Below are 16,437 nucleotides of genomic sequence, written 5' to 3'. Positions count from 1 at the left end.
CTATCCCTGTGCTGCAAGACCAAAAGATTTAGGAAATCTTTCTTGCCATCAGCAGTCAGGCTATTCAATTCAAAATTAAACAGATAAGAACCCTGACAACTGAATTTCCCTTCGGGGATGAATAAAGTGATTCTGATTCTGATAAAAGAGAAAGTTTGCGCCCAAGCCATCATGTTGGTCGGACGCATCTCCTGGCCAGAAGCTAAAGCGCTGTCATGTGACCACTATGTGGCCCACAAGTCACACGCCCACCAAGCCAGCGATATTCAGATGCGGTGCATTTCCATGCAAGATAAAACGTCCATGTGGACACGACCTTTACTATGCTGAGCACTTTGAGATGGCATATATTATGAATCTGTGCTGTATAAAGCAAAATAAATTGACCTGAATATACAATATGTACTTCCATGTATACTTGGTATTTACTTTATCGGTTCCTGAACTTTCTGAACAGCAAGCAATGTCCGAGGTTAAAGAGGTTTTAACAGCATATGGGAAAAACTCCATTGTATTTTGTACATTTTGAATGATTAATCAACTCTTCACTGTCAGTGTGGTTGATTATCTGTGAAGGAAATCTTTTAAAATCCGCTTCCCCATAAAGAACCAATCTTGTTGGAGATGTGACAAGATGTTCTGTGTCAGTACGTTCAAATAGGTACGACTGGCTTTCTCCAACATCACAACTTGACATTGGTAGTTGAGCTGGTGTGCATGAGCTGCAGTAAGTGGGAAGAGTGGAAAGAAGCAACATTGTAGAGGTACATCCAAGTGATTTTAGGATATAAATGGATTACTTTTATTTACATAAAATGTCTGAATATCTAATTTTTAGTTTTAGCATTAGCATTTAAATCTATTGCTGAAGTAGATCTTTAAATGTGTCTAATGATAGACACTTGAATGTAAAATGTGGTGTGACGTGACTATTAGCCTTTTTGACACTGGTGTAACGTGTGGCTACATGACTCACGTTCATAAATGTCATACAAGGTAAAGTCCTTGTGTCTCCTGGGTGGTCTACATGACTATTTAAGAACGAGTTTTAGCACAAGGATCTTTTGTCAGCTTTGTCTCAATGCTTAAAGTCAATTTACATTTCAAACTAGTTTTAGAGGTCAGGAAAGTGCACATTTACCAGTTTTTGTTCGTGTGTTTTGTTATTTTACATCATGTCACTCCCATTTTCTCACCATTATCACCTCATTGTCCATCTTAACTTCACAGTCCTCTCCATAACAATGTTTATCCACTCTCAATCTTCTCCTTCAAACCTATTTTTTCTTCATCACAGCATCTCTTCAAGCTGCTACTTCTGTCTCTCCCGCTTGCCTCTTGCCGTCTCACAACTCTATCTTCCTCACATCATAAATTCTCACTCGTCTTTTTTCCCTTTCATTCATTTTCTCCCTCGTTCTTTCACCCGCATCCTCCGGTCTGACTTTTCCTTCCACACCCGCCACCTTTCTTTGCTCCTGCCAAGACCTCAGAAGAAAATCGATGCTTGGTTGGTTGTTCTGGTGTTTACGTTTAGCTGACAACCACCCCTCTTGGCCGTGCAACTCGTTTGTTCTCCTCATTACGTTTAGCTGCGTTCATCTACTGTAAGAAATGACGCATTTTAGACAGCGGAGATTGGATTTACACCCTAAATCCTAAGTGTGACTAATGACCTATTTTTATATGGTTTGGAGAACTTGTTGTTCTTGCCATTTTCCATCCCCCCCTCTTCTTCTATCTTCCTGTTGCCCTTTCATCCCTCTGTATCTTTATGTCTCTTCCCCATCTGCTGTTACACCATCTCTGCCTTTTCTTTTTTCTGCCTTTTGTGGTCTCTGTTGACTTTTTCCATTTCTGCACTTGTCTTATTTTCCGCCTGCCTCTCTTTATACTGGATGTTTTCTCATCTTCTCTCTTTCCTCCCACTCTGTTTCACTTTTGGCCCACTTCTTTCCCTTCTCCCATCTTTTTCTGCTATCTCACCGCATTCGTCTTTCTCCTCGACGCGGTGTCTGCCTCAGCTTTTCACACTTTCCCTCCTCATCTCTCTCTCTCCCTTTCTTGCTTTTCTCTCTCTGCTGGAGGTATAAATAGGACTCCTAATAAAGTACTAATTAATCTCTGGTGACAAAATCAAAGAAAGCACATCTGCATTGCTGAGAGGAGCGACGGAGGGAGAGGAGGGAAGGAAAGGGGAGAGACAGGAAGAAGGGAGCGAGGATAGAGAAAGAAGGGAGAGAAAAAAACTGCAGATGAGCGACGAAATGAGAAAACAATGAGAAGAGAGGGGGATCGAGCAACAGATTTCGGCAAAAATCTTCAAGGGCGAGACTGTATGTTTGGAGAAGGTATGATTTGAACATGAGGAATCCTTCAATAAATAAATAGAAAAAGATGTAACTATAATTTAGAAGATCATTTTTATCATTTTATTTAGACCTGAGGTGGACGGTAAGCAACATAAAATCACTTTATAACAGCCATTAGTACGTTAGCGATGGACCCATTATCGGCCTGGCTGATTATCATGGCTAATATTTGCCTTTTTAAGATTATCGGTAATTTTTTTGGCTGATTTTTGCTAAATAAATGTGTTGTTTCTGGTCTGATGCAGCCTCTTCTGTCTGTCATCACTCTGTGGTTTTAGAAATGTCTCTCAAGCTGCAAAACCTGAGCAACTAACACAAGCCACAAACCAGTAAATTAGCTTCTCTCAAAGTGGCGAAGGCTACGCTAATGGCTAGCTAGCAGCTAAGTAAGAAGGCAGCTACAGATTAACCTGAAGCAGAGTCTGGAAAACAATAGTTAAGAATGCTTTAAAGTCTGGACCTCAGTGGGGAAATAAAGTGATGGAACTGTGAAATATTAAGAAAATAGAGAAGCATTGCAGGAGAGAAATTCATCGTTCTCAGTCGAACACAGAAAAACATCCTAATTTAGTCACTCCTATTTCCATTTTACATACTCAGTTATAGTCATCTTTATTGTTAAGGAAGTCTCGTTATGGATGACTGGTTCTCTGCTCACATGCTTAGCATATTGGTTCCAAATATTGGTCTTTCTCGATCACTAATAATTGGCATCAGTATCAACCTCATAACTCATATCTGTTGATCCTTGGTCGACATCTTTTGAGAAGCTGGGAAAACAAATGATACTGTTGAAAATGACAGGCAGAAATAGGCTATGTGGTGGAAGAGTACAAAATAATTGGGAAAGCCATTATTTTTAGGGAAGGAGAAAGAAAATGGTGAGAAGAAGTTGTAATGGAGAGTCGTTGAAAGATGGGATGGGAGAACTTTCAAACTCTTCACCAGGATTTATATACAAAAAAGGAAGAAAAAAAAGAGTGCTGCATAATTTGAGTCACATTAGTCATCTCAAGCTCAACTTCCATTTAGAACCAGAAGGTTGGAGCCTCGACTCGGTCGTCAATCAGCCCATTTCTGCTTCTAAATAATTTAAACGGCTCGCCTCAAGTCCACATCTCAACCACACCGTCCAATCACTGCCATTTAACAGTCATTTATTTCCTGTACTCCAAGTTAGAAGTCTGTGATTTACACACTTTCAAAGGCAAACTGTAAAATTAAAGCAGTGCAAAATGCTTCATATCATCACTAATGAATGAGAAACTTAATCTCTTAAATGTCACACCGACTTTAGCTTGACAAAGTGCTTCACCGGGGCTTCCCCAACAGACTTAAAGGTTTCATAACGCCAAGGTGTTTCATATCGCTGCCAAAAGTCAAGCGCCTACTTCAAGTCTGCACCGTTTCCTCCTCCTCCGCCTCCTCCTTCTGTTTTTGGCAGATTGGGAAATTTTTTCAAAGCTCCAAAGAAATTAATGTACTTAAAATATATCTTCAGAGAAAAACAGAAAATAACAGCAAGGAGGGAACCACTTTCCTGGGGGAAGCCTTAACTTGAACCTTTACATGGAAAATCACCACAATATTCATCTGTGCAACACAAATTTGACAACTCAGGTTGAAATTTTGCAGACAACACTTCTTCTTCTTTTCCTTTCAGCTTTTCCCTTCAGGGGTCACCACAGCGAATCAATTGCCTCCATCTAACCCTGTCTTCTGCATCCTCTTCTCTCACACCAACTACCTTCATGTCCTCTTTAACCACATCCATAAACCTCCTCTTTGGTCTTCCTCTAGGCCTCCTGCCTGGCCGTGGGAAACTCAGCATCCTTCTACCAATATATTCACTCTCTCTCCTCTGGACATGTCCGAACCATCTCAGTCTGGCCTCATTTTGCAGACAACACAAGTTTACCAAAATTTAGGACGTAGATAATCCTGGAGATATCTAGAGCAAAAAAAAAAAATGCAAATTTGAACAAATTATTCATTTCAGGTATTATTTTCTGCTTTGTTCATAGGTCGAACTAAGCATTGCTAATCTGCACTTGCTGCTTCCTTTGTTCTACATGTGTGAATGCAAATGAGAAATGTTTTAACATTAACCATAGGAGCATGAGAAAGCATTGCAAGAAAGAACACGTGCAAGAAATATTACAGAAAATGCTAAAGAAGCACCACTAAACATCCTATAGGGCCACTTTCAAGGAAAGATTTAACTCTGATTTCCACAACACATATGAAGTTTGTAGGGATATTACAGAAATACCGCTTAGGGGCACTTTAAACTCACTCCTGACCAATTTTATCACCCTAAAATTGATACCGCACAGGACACATTGTCATGTATATACACACGTGGACAAAATTGTTGGTACCCCTCAGTTAAAGAAGGAAAAACCCACAATTTTCACTGAAATCACTTGAAACTCACAAAAGTAACAATAAATAAAAATTTATTGAAAATTAAATAATCAAAATCAGCCATCACTTTTGAATTGTTGATTAACATAATTATTTAAAAAAACAAACTAATGAAATAGGGCTGGACAAAAATGATGGTACCCATAACTTAATATTTTGTTGCACAACCTTTTGAGGCAATCACTGCAATTAAACGATTTCTGTATTTGTCAATGAGCGTTCTGCAGCTGTCAACAGGTATTTTGGCCCACTCCTCATGAGCAAACAGCTCCAGTTGTCTCAGGTTTGATGGGTGTCTTCTCCAAATGGCATGTTTCAGCTCCTTCCACATATGTTCAATGGGATTCAGATCTGGGCTCATAGAAGGCCACTTTAGAATAGTCCAACGCTTTTCTCTCAGCCATTCTTGGGTGTTTTTGGCTGTGTGTTTTGGATGGTTGTCCTGTTGGAAGACCCATGACCTGCGACTGAGACCAAGCTTTCTGACACTAGGAAGCACATTTCTCTCCAGAATGCCTTGATAGTCTTCAGATTTCATCGTACCTTGCACACTTTCAAGACACCCTGTACCAGATGCAGCAAAGCAGCCCCAAAACATTACTGAGCCTCCTCCATGTTTCACCGTAGGGACAGTGTTCTTTTCTTCGTATGCTTGCTTTTTGAGTCTATGAACATAGAGTTGATGTGCCTTACCAAAAAGCTCCAGTTTGGTCTCATCTGTCCAAAGGACATTCTCCCAGAAGCTTTGTGGCTTGTCAACATGCATTTTTGCAAATTCCAGTCTGGCTTTTTTATGAGTTTTTTTCAGCAGTGGTGTCCTCCTTGGTCGTCTCCCATGAAGTCCACTTTGGCTCAAACAACGACGAATGGTGCGATCTGACACTGATGTACCTTGGCCTTGGAGTTCACCTTTAATTTCTTTGGAGGTTGCTCTGGGCTCTTTGGATACAATTCCAACGATCCGTCTCTTCAATTTGTCATCAATTTTCCTCTTGCGGCCACGTCCAGGGAGGTTGGCTACTGTCCCGTGGGTCTTGAACTTCTGAATAATATGAGCCACTGTTGTCACAGGAACTTCAAGCTGTTTAGAGATGGTCTTATAGCCTTTACCTTTAAGATGTTTGTCTATCATTTTTTTTCGGATGTCCTGGGACAATTCTCTCCTTCGCTTTCTGTTGTCCATGTTCAGTGTGGTACACACCTTTTCACCAAACAGCAGGGTGACTACTTGTCTCCCTTTAAATAGGCAGACTGACTGATTATGAGTTTGGAAACACCTGTGATGTCAATTAAATGACACACCTGAGTTAATCATGTCACTCTGGTCAAATAGTTTTCAATCTTTTATAGAGGTACCATCATTTTTGTCCAGGCCTGTTTCATTAGTTTGTTTTTTTTAAATAATTATGTTAATCAACAATTCAAAAGTAATGGCTGTTTTTGATTATTTAATTTTCAATAAATTTTTATTTATTGTTACTTTTGTGAGTTTCAAGTGATTTCAGTGAGAATTGTGGGTTTTTCCTTCTTTAACTGAGGGGTACCAACAATTTTGTCCACGTGTGTAAGTATCAGAAGTGTAACATTTTATCATTTAAGTGCAAATTCAGCTTAATCAATACCATAATCACCAAAATAAGATGCAAATTTGATCAAAAGGATCACATTTTTCACTATTAACTGTACTATATGTGAACATCATTTGTGGGAAATAGCACAAAAATTCAACTTTCTTCTGCTATGGTCAAAAACTGAAAAAAAATAAGCTGAAAATATGTGAATAAAACAGTTTTTAACTAATCTAATTAGTGATTTATATCTAAAATTAGAAAACGGTACAACAGGTTTGATCTGCAGATTGTGATTTCTTAGATAAAGAGCAACTAGTCATCACCTTTCTTTCATGGATTGCTTAAAAACGCAACTGTTTTATGCATTTTTCGGGTAAGTAAGTGGTAAAAAAAAGTCTTTAAAAGTGTGAGATATTTCCCCCTGGAACTGGCAGATACCCTGTGAGAGGAAGCAGGACGGCTGGCGTAGCACGAAGGCTCCCGGAGGACGGGCAGCTAATCTGCAGAATGCGCAAAAGAAGCGCCACTAAACATCCTATAGGACCACTTTCAAGGAGAGATTTAACTCTGATTTCCACAACACATCTGAAGTTTGTAAGGATATTACAGAAAAACCATTTAAGGGCACTTTAAACTCACCACTGAACAATTTAATCACCCAATAACTGACACCACATGGGGCACAGCGTCATGTATTTTTTCTCAAATTTAAGTGCAAAACTGGCTTAATTGAGATCATTATCAGAAAAATGAGATGCAAATCTAATTAAAAAGATCACATTTTCTACTATAAACACGATCATATGTGAATATCATGTGAATGTAAATGGGGAAATGTTTATATATATATATAAAGATATATAAAAAAGATTACAAGCCACTTTCTTCTACTGTGGTCAACAACAGAAAAAAATAAGCTTAAAATGTGAGAATAAAACAGTTTTTAACTAATCTAATTAGTGATTTATGTCTATAATTAGAAAACTGTTTAACAGGTTTGGTTTTCACATTTTGATTTATTAGATAAAAGAGCAACTGGTCATCACCTTTCTTTCACGAATGCCTTAAAAATGCCACTTCTTTAAACATTTTTCGGCTAAGTAAGCGGTAAGAAAGTCTTTAAAAGTGTAAGATATTTCCCCCTGGAGCTGGCAGATACTCTGTGAGAGGAAGCAGGACGGCTGCCGTAGCATGAAGGTTCCCGGTGGATGGGCAGCTAATCTGCAGAATAACCATCAGCCGTCTGGAGAGAAGAGACGGCGTTTTTCAAAGCCACCGTCAGTTAGTTATCCCCGGAGGTTCGGCGTGTAATAGGTTTGATGTGACTTCACAGGCAAACCTGCAGGTCTTGGAATAATTAATCGTCAGAGAGACTTTGACTGGGTGGATAAAAAAAAAGAAAGAAAAAAAAAATCATAGTCAACCTGTAGCCCTGCAGCACTACAAAGCAGAGCGACACTGTGGACCGATGCCGGCGTTTGCAGAACAACTAGAGGGCTTTGGTGTTTATTTTTTACGAGATCAAACAAAGGATGATCTGTGACTCGGAGCATTGTGGCGACCCAAAGAAGAAAACGGGTTGATGATCCTCGTCTTGAACACCTGATATCCTGATCCTGACTTCTGACCTGCTAGTAAGAAGAACAGCTCCACGCTGATAAAACTACAGGGTTTTTTTCATCTACGACATTAAAGAACATATGTTTATTTAAATATCCCCAAAGCAGCAGATGGTTGAGTGTTTTTTAATTATTGTTTAACCACAAACAGGTGCAGCGACATGCGGTGATATTGCTTTGTCTTGAGATACTACAGTGCTTAGTTAAGATGTGTTCAGGCCTTTAGAACATGGGGGCACTTTTTCATTTTTATGACTTTTTTTTTTCTGTGTCTGTTTTATTTTAATTACAAAGCAAACATATAGAAGATATTAAACCGGAACATGCGCAGTGTTAGTTAGGCCTGTCAGAAATTAGAATATTTACTGACATTACAGTGAAATGGTGATCAAAACAGCTCAATGAAACTGACAGAAATGTCAAATTTTAGTCTCTGTTTCCATTTGTTTTTTATTGTTTGCGTCTCTTTTTGTTGCGATGTTTTAATGCAACAAGCTGTTAACTTCTAATATCTGATTACACATGTAAGAGCACTGTTTGACATTACATCATGGATTTAGTTGCAAAGTCAAACACAGAAAAGCATTTCTGTCATCTTTGGCTCACCGTTTTGTTGTAAGCCATTTGAAAAAGGAGACATAAAACTTATAACAATTTATTGCGTTTACAGCCACAACTTTGTAGTTCAAGGTTCCAAAACCACTGATCTAAAACTACTATAGGCATGAAATGAACTGAAAAAGACAATGAAACTGTTAATTATGCAATTACTCGCATGACAAATAATCACCACCTAAAATGTCATTATCATAACAGCCCTGAAGCAAGCTCGTGGAAACATCTAATGCTGATTTAAAACCAATGACAACACCTTCAGCAGAAGAAATGATATTGTATTAGCATATTTCAGAAAAGTGGAAAGGTTTAATTTGGAGAAACTTTGATAATTCCCCCTTGTTTACAGACTAATGAGGCAACTGAACAAATGACATTTCATGGTATCTTTGTCCAAAAATGATTATCGGCTCATTATGTTACTTCAGAGAAGCTCATTAAGCTAACAGCTAATTGAAAGTGTTAGAACAGTCGGTCTGAGTAAATCATAGAAAGGCCACCGCAAAACTGCTGTCGGGTTTAAGAGATAAATTCAAATTCTTCGTGGCTGTGTGGCTTTGAACTTTGACCTTTTCACTGTCTTTTAGTGTTGAAATATGTCCTCCTCTGCAAGACAGCTCCTCCTAAAGGTCATAAATTGAGCATCCCATACACTACCAGTCAAAAGTTTGGACACACCTTCTCATTTAATGGTTTTTCTTTATTTTCATGGTAAATGGTTGTATTTATATAGCGCTTTTATCCAAAGCACTTTACATGATACATCACATTCACCCATTCACACACACATTCACACACTGATGGTGGGAGCTGCCATGCAAGGCGCTAACCACGACCCACCAGGAGCAACTAGGGATTAGGTGTCTTGCTCAGGGACACCTCGACATGAGCTCGGCGGGCCGAGGATCAAACTGGCAACCTTCCAGTTACAAGACGGCCACTCTACCCACTGAGCCATGACTATTTAAATTGTAGATGATTTGAGCTTCATGAGGTAGTCACCTGAAAAGGTTTTCCAACAGTACTGAAGGAGTTTCCAGAGAATGTTGAGCACTTGTTGGCCCTTTTGCCTTCACTCTGTCGTCCATTTCATCTGTAACCATTGGATTGGTTTAGATCAAGGGACTGTAGAGGCCAGGTCATCTGATGCAGCACTCCATCACTCTCCTTCTTGGTCAAATAGCCCTTACACAGCCTGGAGGTGTGTTTGGGGTCACTGATCATCAAGTAATGATGGACTGTCGTTTCTATTTAATTAGCTGATTGATTCTTGCCATAATATGGATTCTAGCAGTTCAAATAGTGCTGTCAACTGTGCACCAACCTGACTTCTGTACAACACAACTGATGGTCTCAACCCCATTAAGAAGGTGAGAAATTCCACTAATTAACCATAACTGTGAAGTGAAAACCATTTCAGGTTCTACCTCATGAAGCTCATCCAGAGAATGCCAAGAGTGTGCAAAGCAGTAATAAAAGCAAAGGGTGGCTGCTCTGAATAATCTAAAATAGAAACCATGTTTTCACTTATTTTTGTTTACTACATAATTCCATATGTGTTCATTCATATTTTGATGCCTTCAGAGAGAATCTACAATGTAAATAGTCATGAAAACAAAGAAAAAGCATTAAATGAGAAGGTGTGTCCAAACTTTTGACTGGTAGTGTGTGTGTGTAGGATGAATGTCTGAACTCTTATCTGTGGTGTCACTGTGGAGATAAAGTTGCAGATGCAGCCACTGGAAGTTTTTTCCTGCAGACTGGTTGAAGCTCTGCAGTGAAGTTGCTCTCTTTGGTTGTCAGAAGTTACCCCGAACGCTCTGGTTTCTAGTTAGGAAGAAGCTTTTTGATGCGACTTCCACAGAGAGATCTCCACAGCATTAACACCAGACAGACGCAGGATACGTGACAGTGAGTTGTCTCGTACACTTCTCGGCAATAAAGGCGACATTTCCCCTGCACCTCCGCTGGGTGTTCACGCTGTTGTTTCTGATAATCTCAGGGCGGGATGCAGTTCGCCCTGACAGGCCGATAGGCGGCGTTTTGTCCCCGTTTGCCTCCCTTCCCACTGGGTCTCCAGGCTTCACTTCAAAGCAATAGATCTCCAAATTCATAAATAAATCAGCAGGAAAGGGGGGAAGAGAAAACTGCTCATCTCTCTCCCACAAACAGACACAGTGGCGACAGTATAGAAGTCATAACATCATAAAAAAACACTGCGAGGGGGAATATGTGCAAGGAATATGATAGAAAATGCAAAAGAAGCACCACAAATCATCTTTTAGAGCCACTGATAAGCAAACATTTACCTCCAGTTTAAGTAACACGTATGGGGATTATAGATATTTTAGAGAAAAACTACCTGAAACTCAACACTGACTTATTTTATTACCCTGTAACACACACCACATGGGACACATCATTAAATAATTATAGAAGTGTATCCTATAAGCACAAAATCTACTCAATTAATACCATAATGCCACTATTACTGGCTATTAATGATAGAAACAAGAAGCACATCTGAATAAAAAGATCAAACATTTCACTCTAAACTCTACTACTGAACACTTGAAGTTCTCACATATCACTGATAGACAATAAAGCAAGAAAAAAAAACAATTCAATTAGTGCTTTAATAACCCTGTAGACTCACCATTAATCCCAAAGGTGAGCCATAAACCTGAGAAACGCGCACTGTAATATCATTAAAGAGAACATTTAACTCAGCAAACCTGCATTAATTAATATTTAATTCCACGCAGACACTTAATCCTGATATATGAGAGTGTTATGTAAAGTGGTAGGAGTTTATCTGTATGCTAAACACGTAAAACTGGAGGCAGAAGAGGTGGAGGTGGGAAATTAAATCTGTTTTTAGAGGTAATCAGGTAACCAACAAGGTGAAAACATCGAGCTCCCAGATAAACACATGAAAAGAAACATAAACGAATGAATAATAAACGAATGCATTCAAGTTTCCCGTCAATGATGACTGATACAACATCCCGCTGAGGTGAGAAATCCGCGCCCGATGTGGGAATATATTCCGCTCAATCAAAACCGTGATCGATGGCAACAGACGCGCAAAAAAGGGGGGAGAAAGTCGCCCGAAGCGCACCGGGAGCGTCAAGTTGCAGCATGAAAAAAGTGAACAAATAATTCAAATAACGAAGAGAAAGGGTTACATAAAGAAAAATAATGTTTGTATTTATGTTTTCTTTACCTTTTTGCAGCAGCCTTCTCTTCAATATCGCCTGAAGAAAAAGCATTTTCCCCCACACGGGCTCCAGAGTGGCTGCGTAATTCTCTCCTCATGGAAGAGCGGAGGAGGAAGAAGAAGGAGGCAGAACTTCTGTCTGCACGCACCGATCTCTCTCTCCTCCCCCCCCCCCCCCCCCCCCCCTCCTCCTCTATCTCCGTTTTCTCTCCCAAAGGGACCTCCTCCCGATTGACACCAGCTGAACTGCAGGCTGCGTTTATTTGTTTATTCATTTATTTTTGCGCAGGAATTTTTTTTTTTTTTTTTTTTGAGGGAAAATAGCCCTCGTCTCCTATAATCGACTTTAATCAAGTCTGTTGCTTCCAGTCTGGTTCTGTTCTGACAGAGCTTGATCCGTGTTTTCACATGTTCTCCTCCTCGTTTTCTTTATGCACTAATTTAATTACAGCATTTTCCCTCTCCTCTTCTTTTCCCCCCTCTCTCAGTTTCTCTCTTGATTATGCAAAAAATAAAAAAAATAAAAATGTAGCTCAAAGCCTTCGGGACTTTTGATGCCCTAGTTTTTTTCCTTCAGAGTATCTGTGTCTAGTGGGCTTGTATGTGCAGCAGGTTTATGTATGTGTGTGAGGGCATCAAAAGTGTTGCCAAAAGATGAAAGCGTCCAACACTGAAACACCAGATCATGACTTCTTCCTTGGTCTGGTCAGTTGGCGATTGTAAGGTGTGGCTTGAAGAAACCAAGAACCCTGTTCCATGTATCCGCCCTATTTTAAACCCAAGATTCCTGCTCAGAATGGGAATGGGAACTGGATCCTACCTCGGCATCCTACGCGTGAGATTTTACTCCCAATTTTTTCCTGCATTTGCAGCCAAAAACTAGAATAATGCACTGAGATACTTCACTCTGCGGAGGCTTTTTAGGTGAACTCGGACATTTTCACTGGACACATTTGCATTGGACTATGAGATCGAACTGCTGACTGGCACCTTTAATCTGAAGGTGCCTGCCTCCACATCACATGAACTATGTAGAAACCCTTTTAATGCATACCCTCAGGGCTAAAAAAAACAAAAACAAAACAGGCCTACATTGTTAAGCCATTATGGATGCGAACGCCCCTTTAACGTCCTGTAATCTGAGAGTCAGCAATTTAACCTCATACTCAAGTGTTTCATTTTCACGTCTTGGAGTGCAGCAGCAGTAGAGCCACTGTAATGAAAAACACATCACTCCCCCAATACTCGTATACTGCTCTGTAGTAGTCCCTCTCTGGCCATTGATTAAACCCCCAAAATCTCATCTCTATGCGGCAAAGTTGCATATTTACGAGAGTTTATTTCCACAAAATAATCCACTCCTGCTTTAAAATGGTCTCCACACTGTTGCTTCGTTTAAAATGTGCAGATCTGTGAAGTCCCAGTCTCTTTTCCATCCACCCTGCTGCCACTCCATGCAGCTCAAGCGCACCAACTGTGCTCGAATATTGTAAAACTGCTCTGCGCTGCACAATGGCAGGTCATTCAGCTGTATGGGTTTCAGACGCAACATCTTATTACGCGATACAGCTTCCAGCATATACAAAACACCATACAGAGATGTCAACAAGACTTTATTTTCAGTTTTGCTGAGCTTTAGAATATCGGAAATTGTGCTTGGGAGCTTGTAGAGGTGATGTGCATTACTTTACACAGCACTGCCTTCTATAACTCATTGCAAGCTCCGTGGTTATGAAGACACCTCTAGAGCATTGCAAATATGTGGACATGCATTGTGTACAATCTCAGGACCAAATTTCTCTTAGGAGCAGTGGTGGCTCAGCGGTTCAGGCTCCATGCTGCTGATCACAAATGAATCCTTGGTCTCTGTTGCACTCAGACCTCAGATTCCTTTCAAGTCGGGATAAGTGAAAAGATCCCTGTCCTTGCTTGCCTCTATCTGGTTCACATTCGCCCTTTCTCTGTTTCCATCCTTTTTTGGTTACTCTCATCAGTGGCACCTGATTGCTCTAATCAGTGCCTTTGATTTGTTACTCCACCAAGGAACATGGTGGTGTTATGTGACGATTGGCATTGGTTTGTCTGTTTGTTTGTTAGCAACATCACTCAAAAACGGACAAACGGATTTGGATGAAATTTTCAGGGAAGGTCAGAAATGACACAAGGACCAATTGATTAGATTTTGGCAGTGATGTTGCTTATAGTCTGGATCCACAGATTTTTTTTTTGAAGATTTCTGTATCATTGCGACATAGCGGCACAACGTCACTGTAACTATGACAACAAGTGAAGGCTATGTCAGCTGCCTGCTGATGATCACATGATTGTGATCCTACTACAAATGCACCACTGCGGACTTATCAGGACTTATCTGTCAGAAGTGATACAAGGAACAATTGATTAAATTGTGGGGGTGTTTCTGAGTCCCATCAATTCCTGCCATCCACTACATATTTAGGTCATGCGATTCAGTATCCGTACATAAAGTACACATGCATAACACACACCTGTGCTCAACACAAGGTCTTTTTGTTTGTGGGTACATCTATATTAAATGCCCACGTTTTATGTTGCCGTGATTTCTGATGATCAGTAACTAATAAATAAAATTTGCATTTCAACAAAAAAATGCTACAGATCTGACAATGCCATATGGGAGAATGGACAGCCTTGGCAGAGTTCTGCGCTCTCTGAGTGGTTTTGTTGTAGTTTTGTTTCCTGTTTTATTTTGAAAAAAGCCCTGTCCTTGTGTGCCTCGAGCCGTTTCACTTCCTCCCTTTGTCAGTTTCCCTCCTCTTTTGGTTGCTCTCATCAGTATTACCCGATTACTCTACTCCATTTTTTTGTACTCTGTGCAAAAAACAAAAAACAAAAACAAAAAAAAAACAAAAACAAACAAAGTTGCACCTTTCTGAAACATTTAAGCACAGCTACAGCAGGTTAATACTAGGACTGTCATTTGTGGGAGTAAATCCCAGAAAGGAACCCCTGAAGTTTGAAATGAGTCACCCAGCACACGTTGGCTGCTTGCACAAGTTTGAAATGAGAAATTGAAGAAAATAACCACATCGATCAAACCAAAAGAACTTATTAGGGTAAAACCACATTTCAGCACCATGGACAGCGACTATCAACTTTGTACTGTTTTCTCACAGTGAGAATTTCTCATTACTTGTGTCGTCTGTTTAAAGCTACTTCCTATCACACAGGACTGAAACCTTTGCATGCAAATATATGAACTGAGCAGCAGGAGAGGTTGCCAGTCATGGTTAACACACAGAGGCTAAACTCTGATGTACAGACTCAAAAACTCCTGCTGAGTCCACAAGGGCTTAGAATGATGCCTCTGCACGATCAGCAAGCGCTTAGCAGCCCTGATGTGAACTTTGGGAGACTTCAATGAGTCTGCAGCCTCACGCATTTTGAGAGACCGTTGCTTAGAATATTAAACATCTGCGTTCAAACATTTATAAAACAAACAAGCATGCTAGTTAGCCCTTAGCTAAACAAATCTGTTGAATCATTTAGATGTCTAAGCATGTTTTATCCTTTAATCCTTACAGACTGTTCAGGTCATATTTGACTCGGTTTGACATTTAAAAGCAGTAAAAATACCCCAAAATGAGGTATCATGAATTCCAACAGTTCCAAAATGTTCATGCCATTTTCAAATTCAATAAAATACATTTAAATCATGATGGCTTTTATGTTTTTATGGAAAACCAGTTTGACATTTGACAGCAGTAAAAATACCCCAAAATGTCATCCACTGAGCCTGAAATCTGATGATTTTCCCTAATATGACCCGAAAAACATGAAAATTAATTTAATTGGAAATATTATACAAATTTGTGTACACTGACGCCGTTTCAGTTCAGTTTTGACCCGTAACTATCAAGATGGATGTTAGATCCACCAGCGATTACAGCCTAAGTGATGATGATTTCTTATGAGGTAGCAGTGAGGACAATTTTTAATGTTTGCAATGATTAAATATGGTTATATCATGAATTCCACAGTTCCAAAATGTTCATGCCATTTTCAAATTCACTAAAAATATATTGAAATCATTATGGCTTTTATGTTTTTTATGGAAAACAGGACATGTTACTGTCTAATAATAGATGTTTTTCTCCAAAATATAGTGTTACAAAACTTAAAAAATACACTCTCCCTGCTCTGTGAAAGATTTATTAAGGACTAATCATACATTTATTGATGTGACACGGGCTATTTAGGCATTCTAAATTGATCTGTAATTGATTTGGACCATAAGGTGAAGGCATAAAACATGAACAGTATGTAAGGGTTAGCATCTCTTCATCAAGGACACAATTTATCTGGAGGTCATAATTCATTCAGAACCAATTCTCTAACCGTGTGCAAACCAACGTCAGCCCTTTTTTACAATTTCCAATATCACTTAGCAGACGCTTTTATCCAAAGCGACATACATCTGAGAGTAGGTACAACACAAGGTAGGCAGGCAGGCAGCACTAAGGACCTGCCTAAGGGTCCTCATTAATGTCCTCTGAACTGTATATGCCACTCTTACACACTGGCAACCAAATGGTAGAAACAGTGAACTTTTTCATCCGCCATGCTACAGCAGC

General features: G+C 39.7%; 1 protein-coding gene across 12 annotated transcripts in view; it reads right to left on the bottom strand.

The window, feature by feature from the left end:
- The window catches only part of grip2b (glutamate receptor interacting protein 2b), a 390,622-nt gene that overhangs the window by 132,549 nt on the left and 241,636 nt on the right, over window positions 1-16,437 (bottom strand). For 2 of the 12 annotated variants that reach the window (XM_051948474.1, XM_051948475.1), the window contains exon 1: window positions 11,831-11,967. The exons of the other annotated variants lie outside the window; for them this stretch is intronic. In XM_051948474.1, the coding sequence (XP_051804434.1) occupies window positions 11,831-11,876 (46 nt within the window). In that variant the 5' untranslated portion in view covers window positions 11,877-11,967. Of the gene's footprint in view, window positions 1-11,830; window positions 11,968-16,437 lie in introns of those variants that run through there. 12 annotated transcript variants of the gene reach the window in all.

The sequence above is a fragment of the Acanthochromis polyacanthus genome, chromosome 5 (genome assembly GCF_021347895.1).
Source record: "Acanthochromis polyacanthus isolate Apoly-LR-REF ecotype Palm Island chromosome 5, KAUST_Apoly_ChrSc, whole genome shotgun sequence".
In the NCBI taxonomy this organism is placed as follows: domain Eukaryota; kingdom Metazoa; phylum Chordata; class Actinopteri; family Pomacentridae; genus Acanthochromis; species Acanthochromis polyacanthus.
Note: the sequence above shows the minus strand (reverse complement) of the source record. Positions and strands in the feature narration are given on the sequence as shown.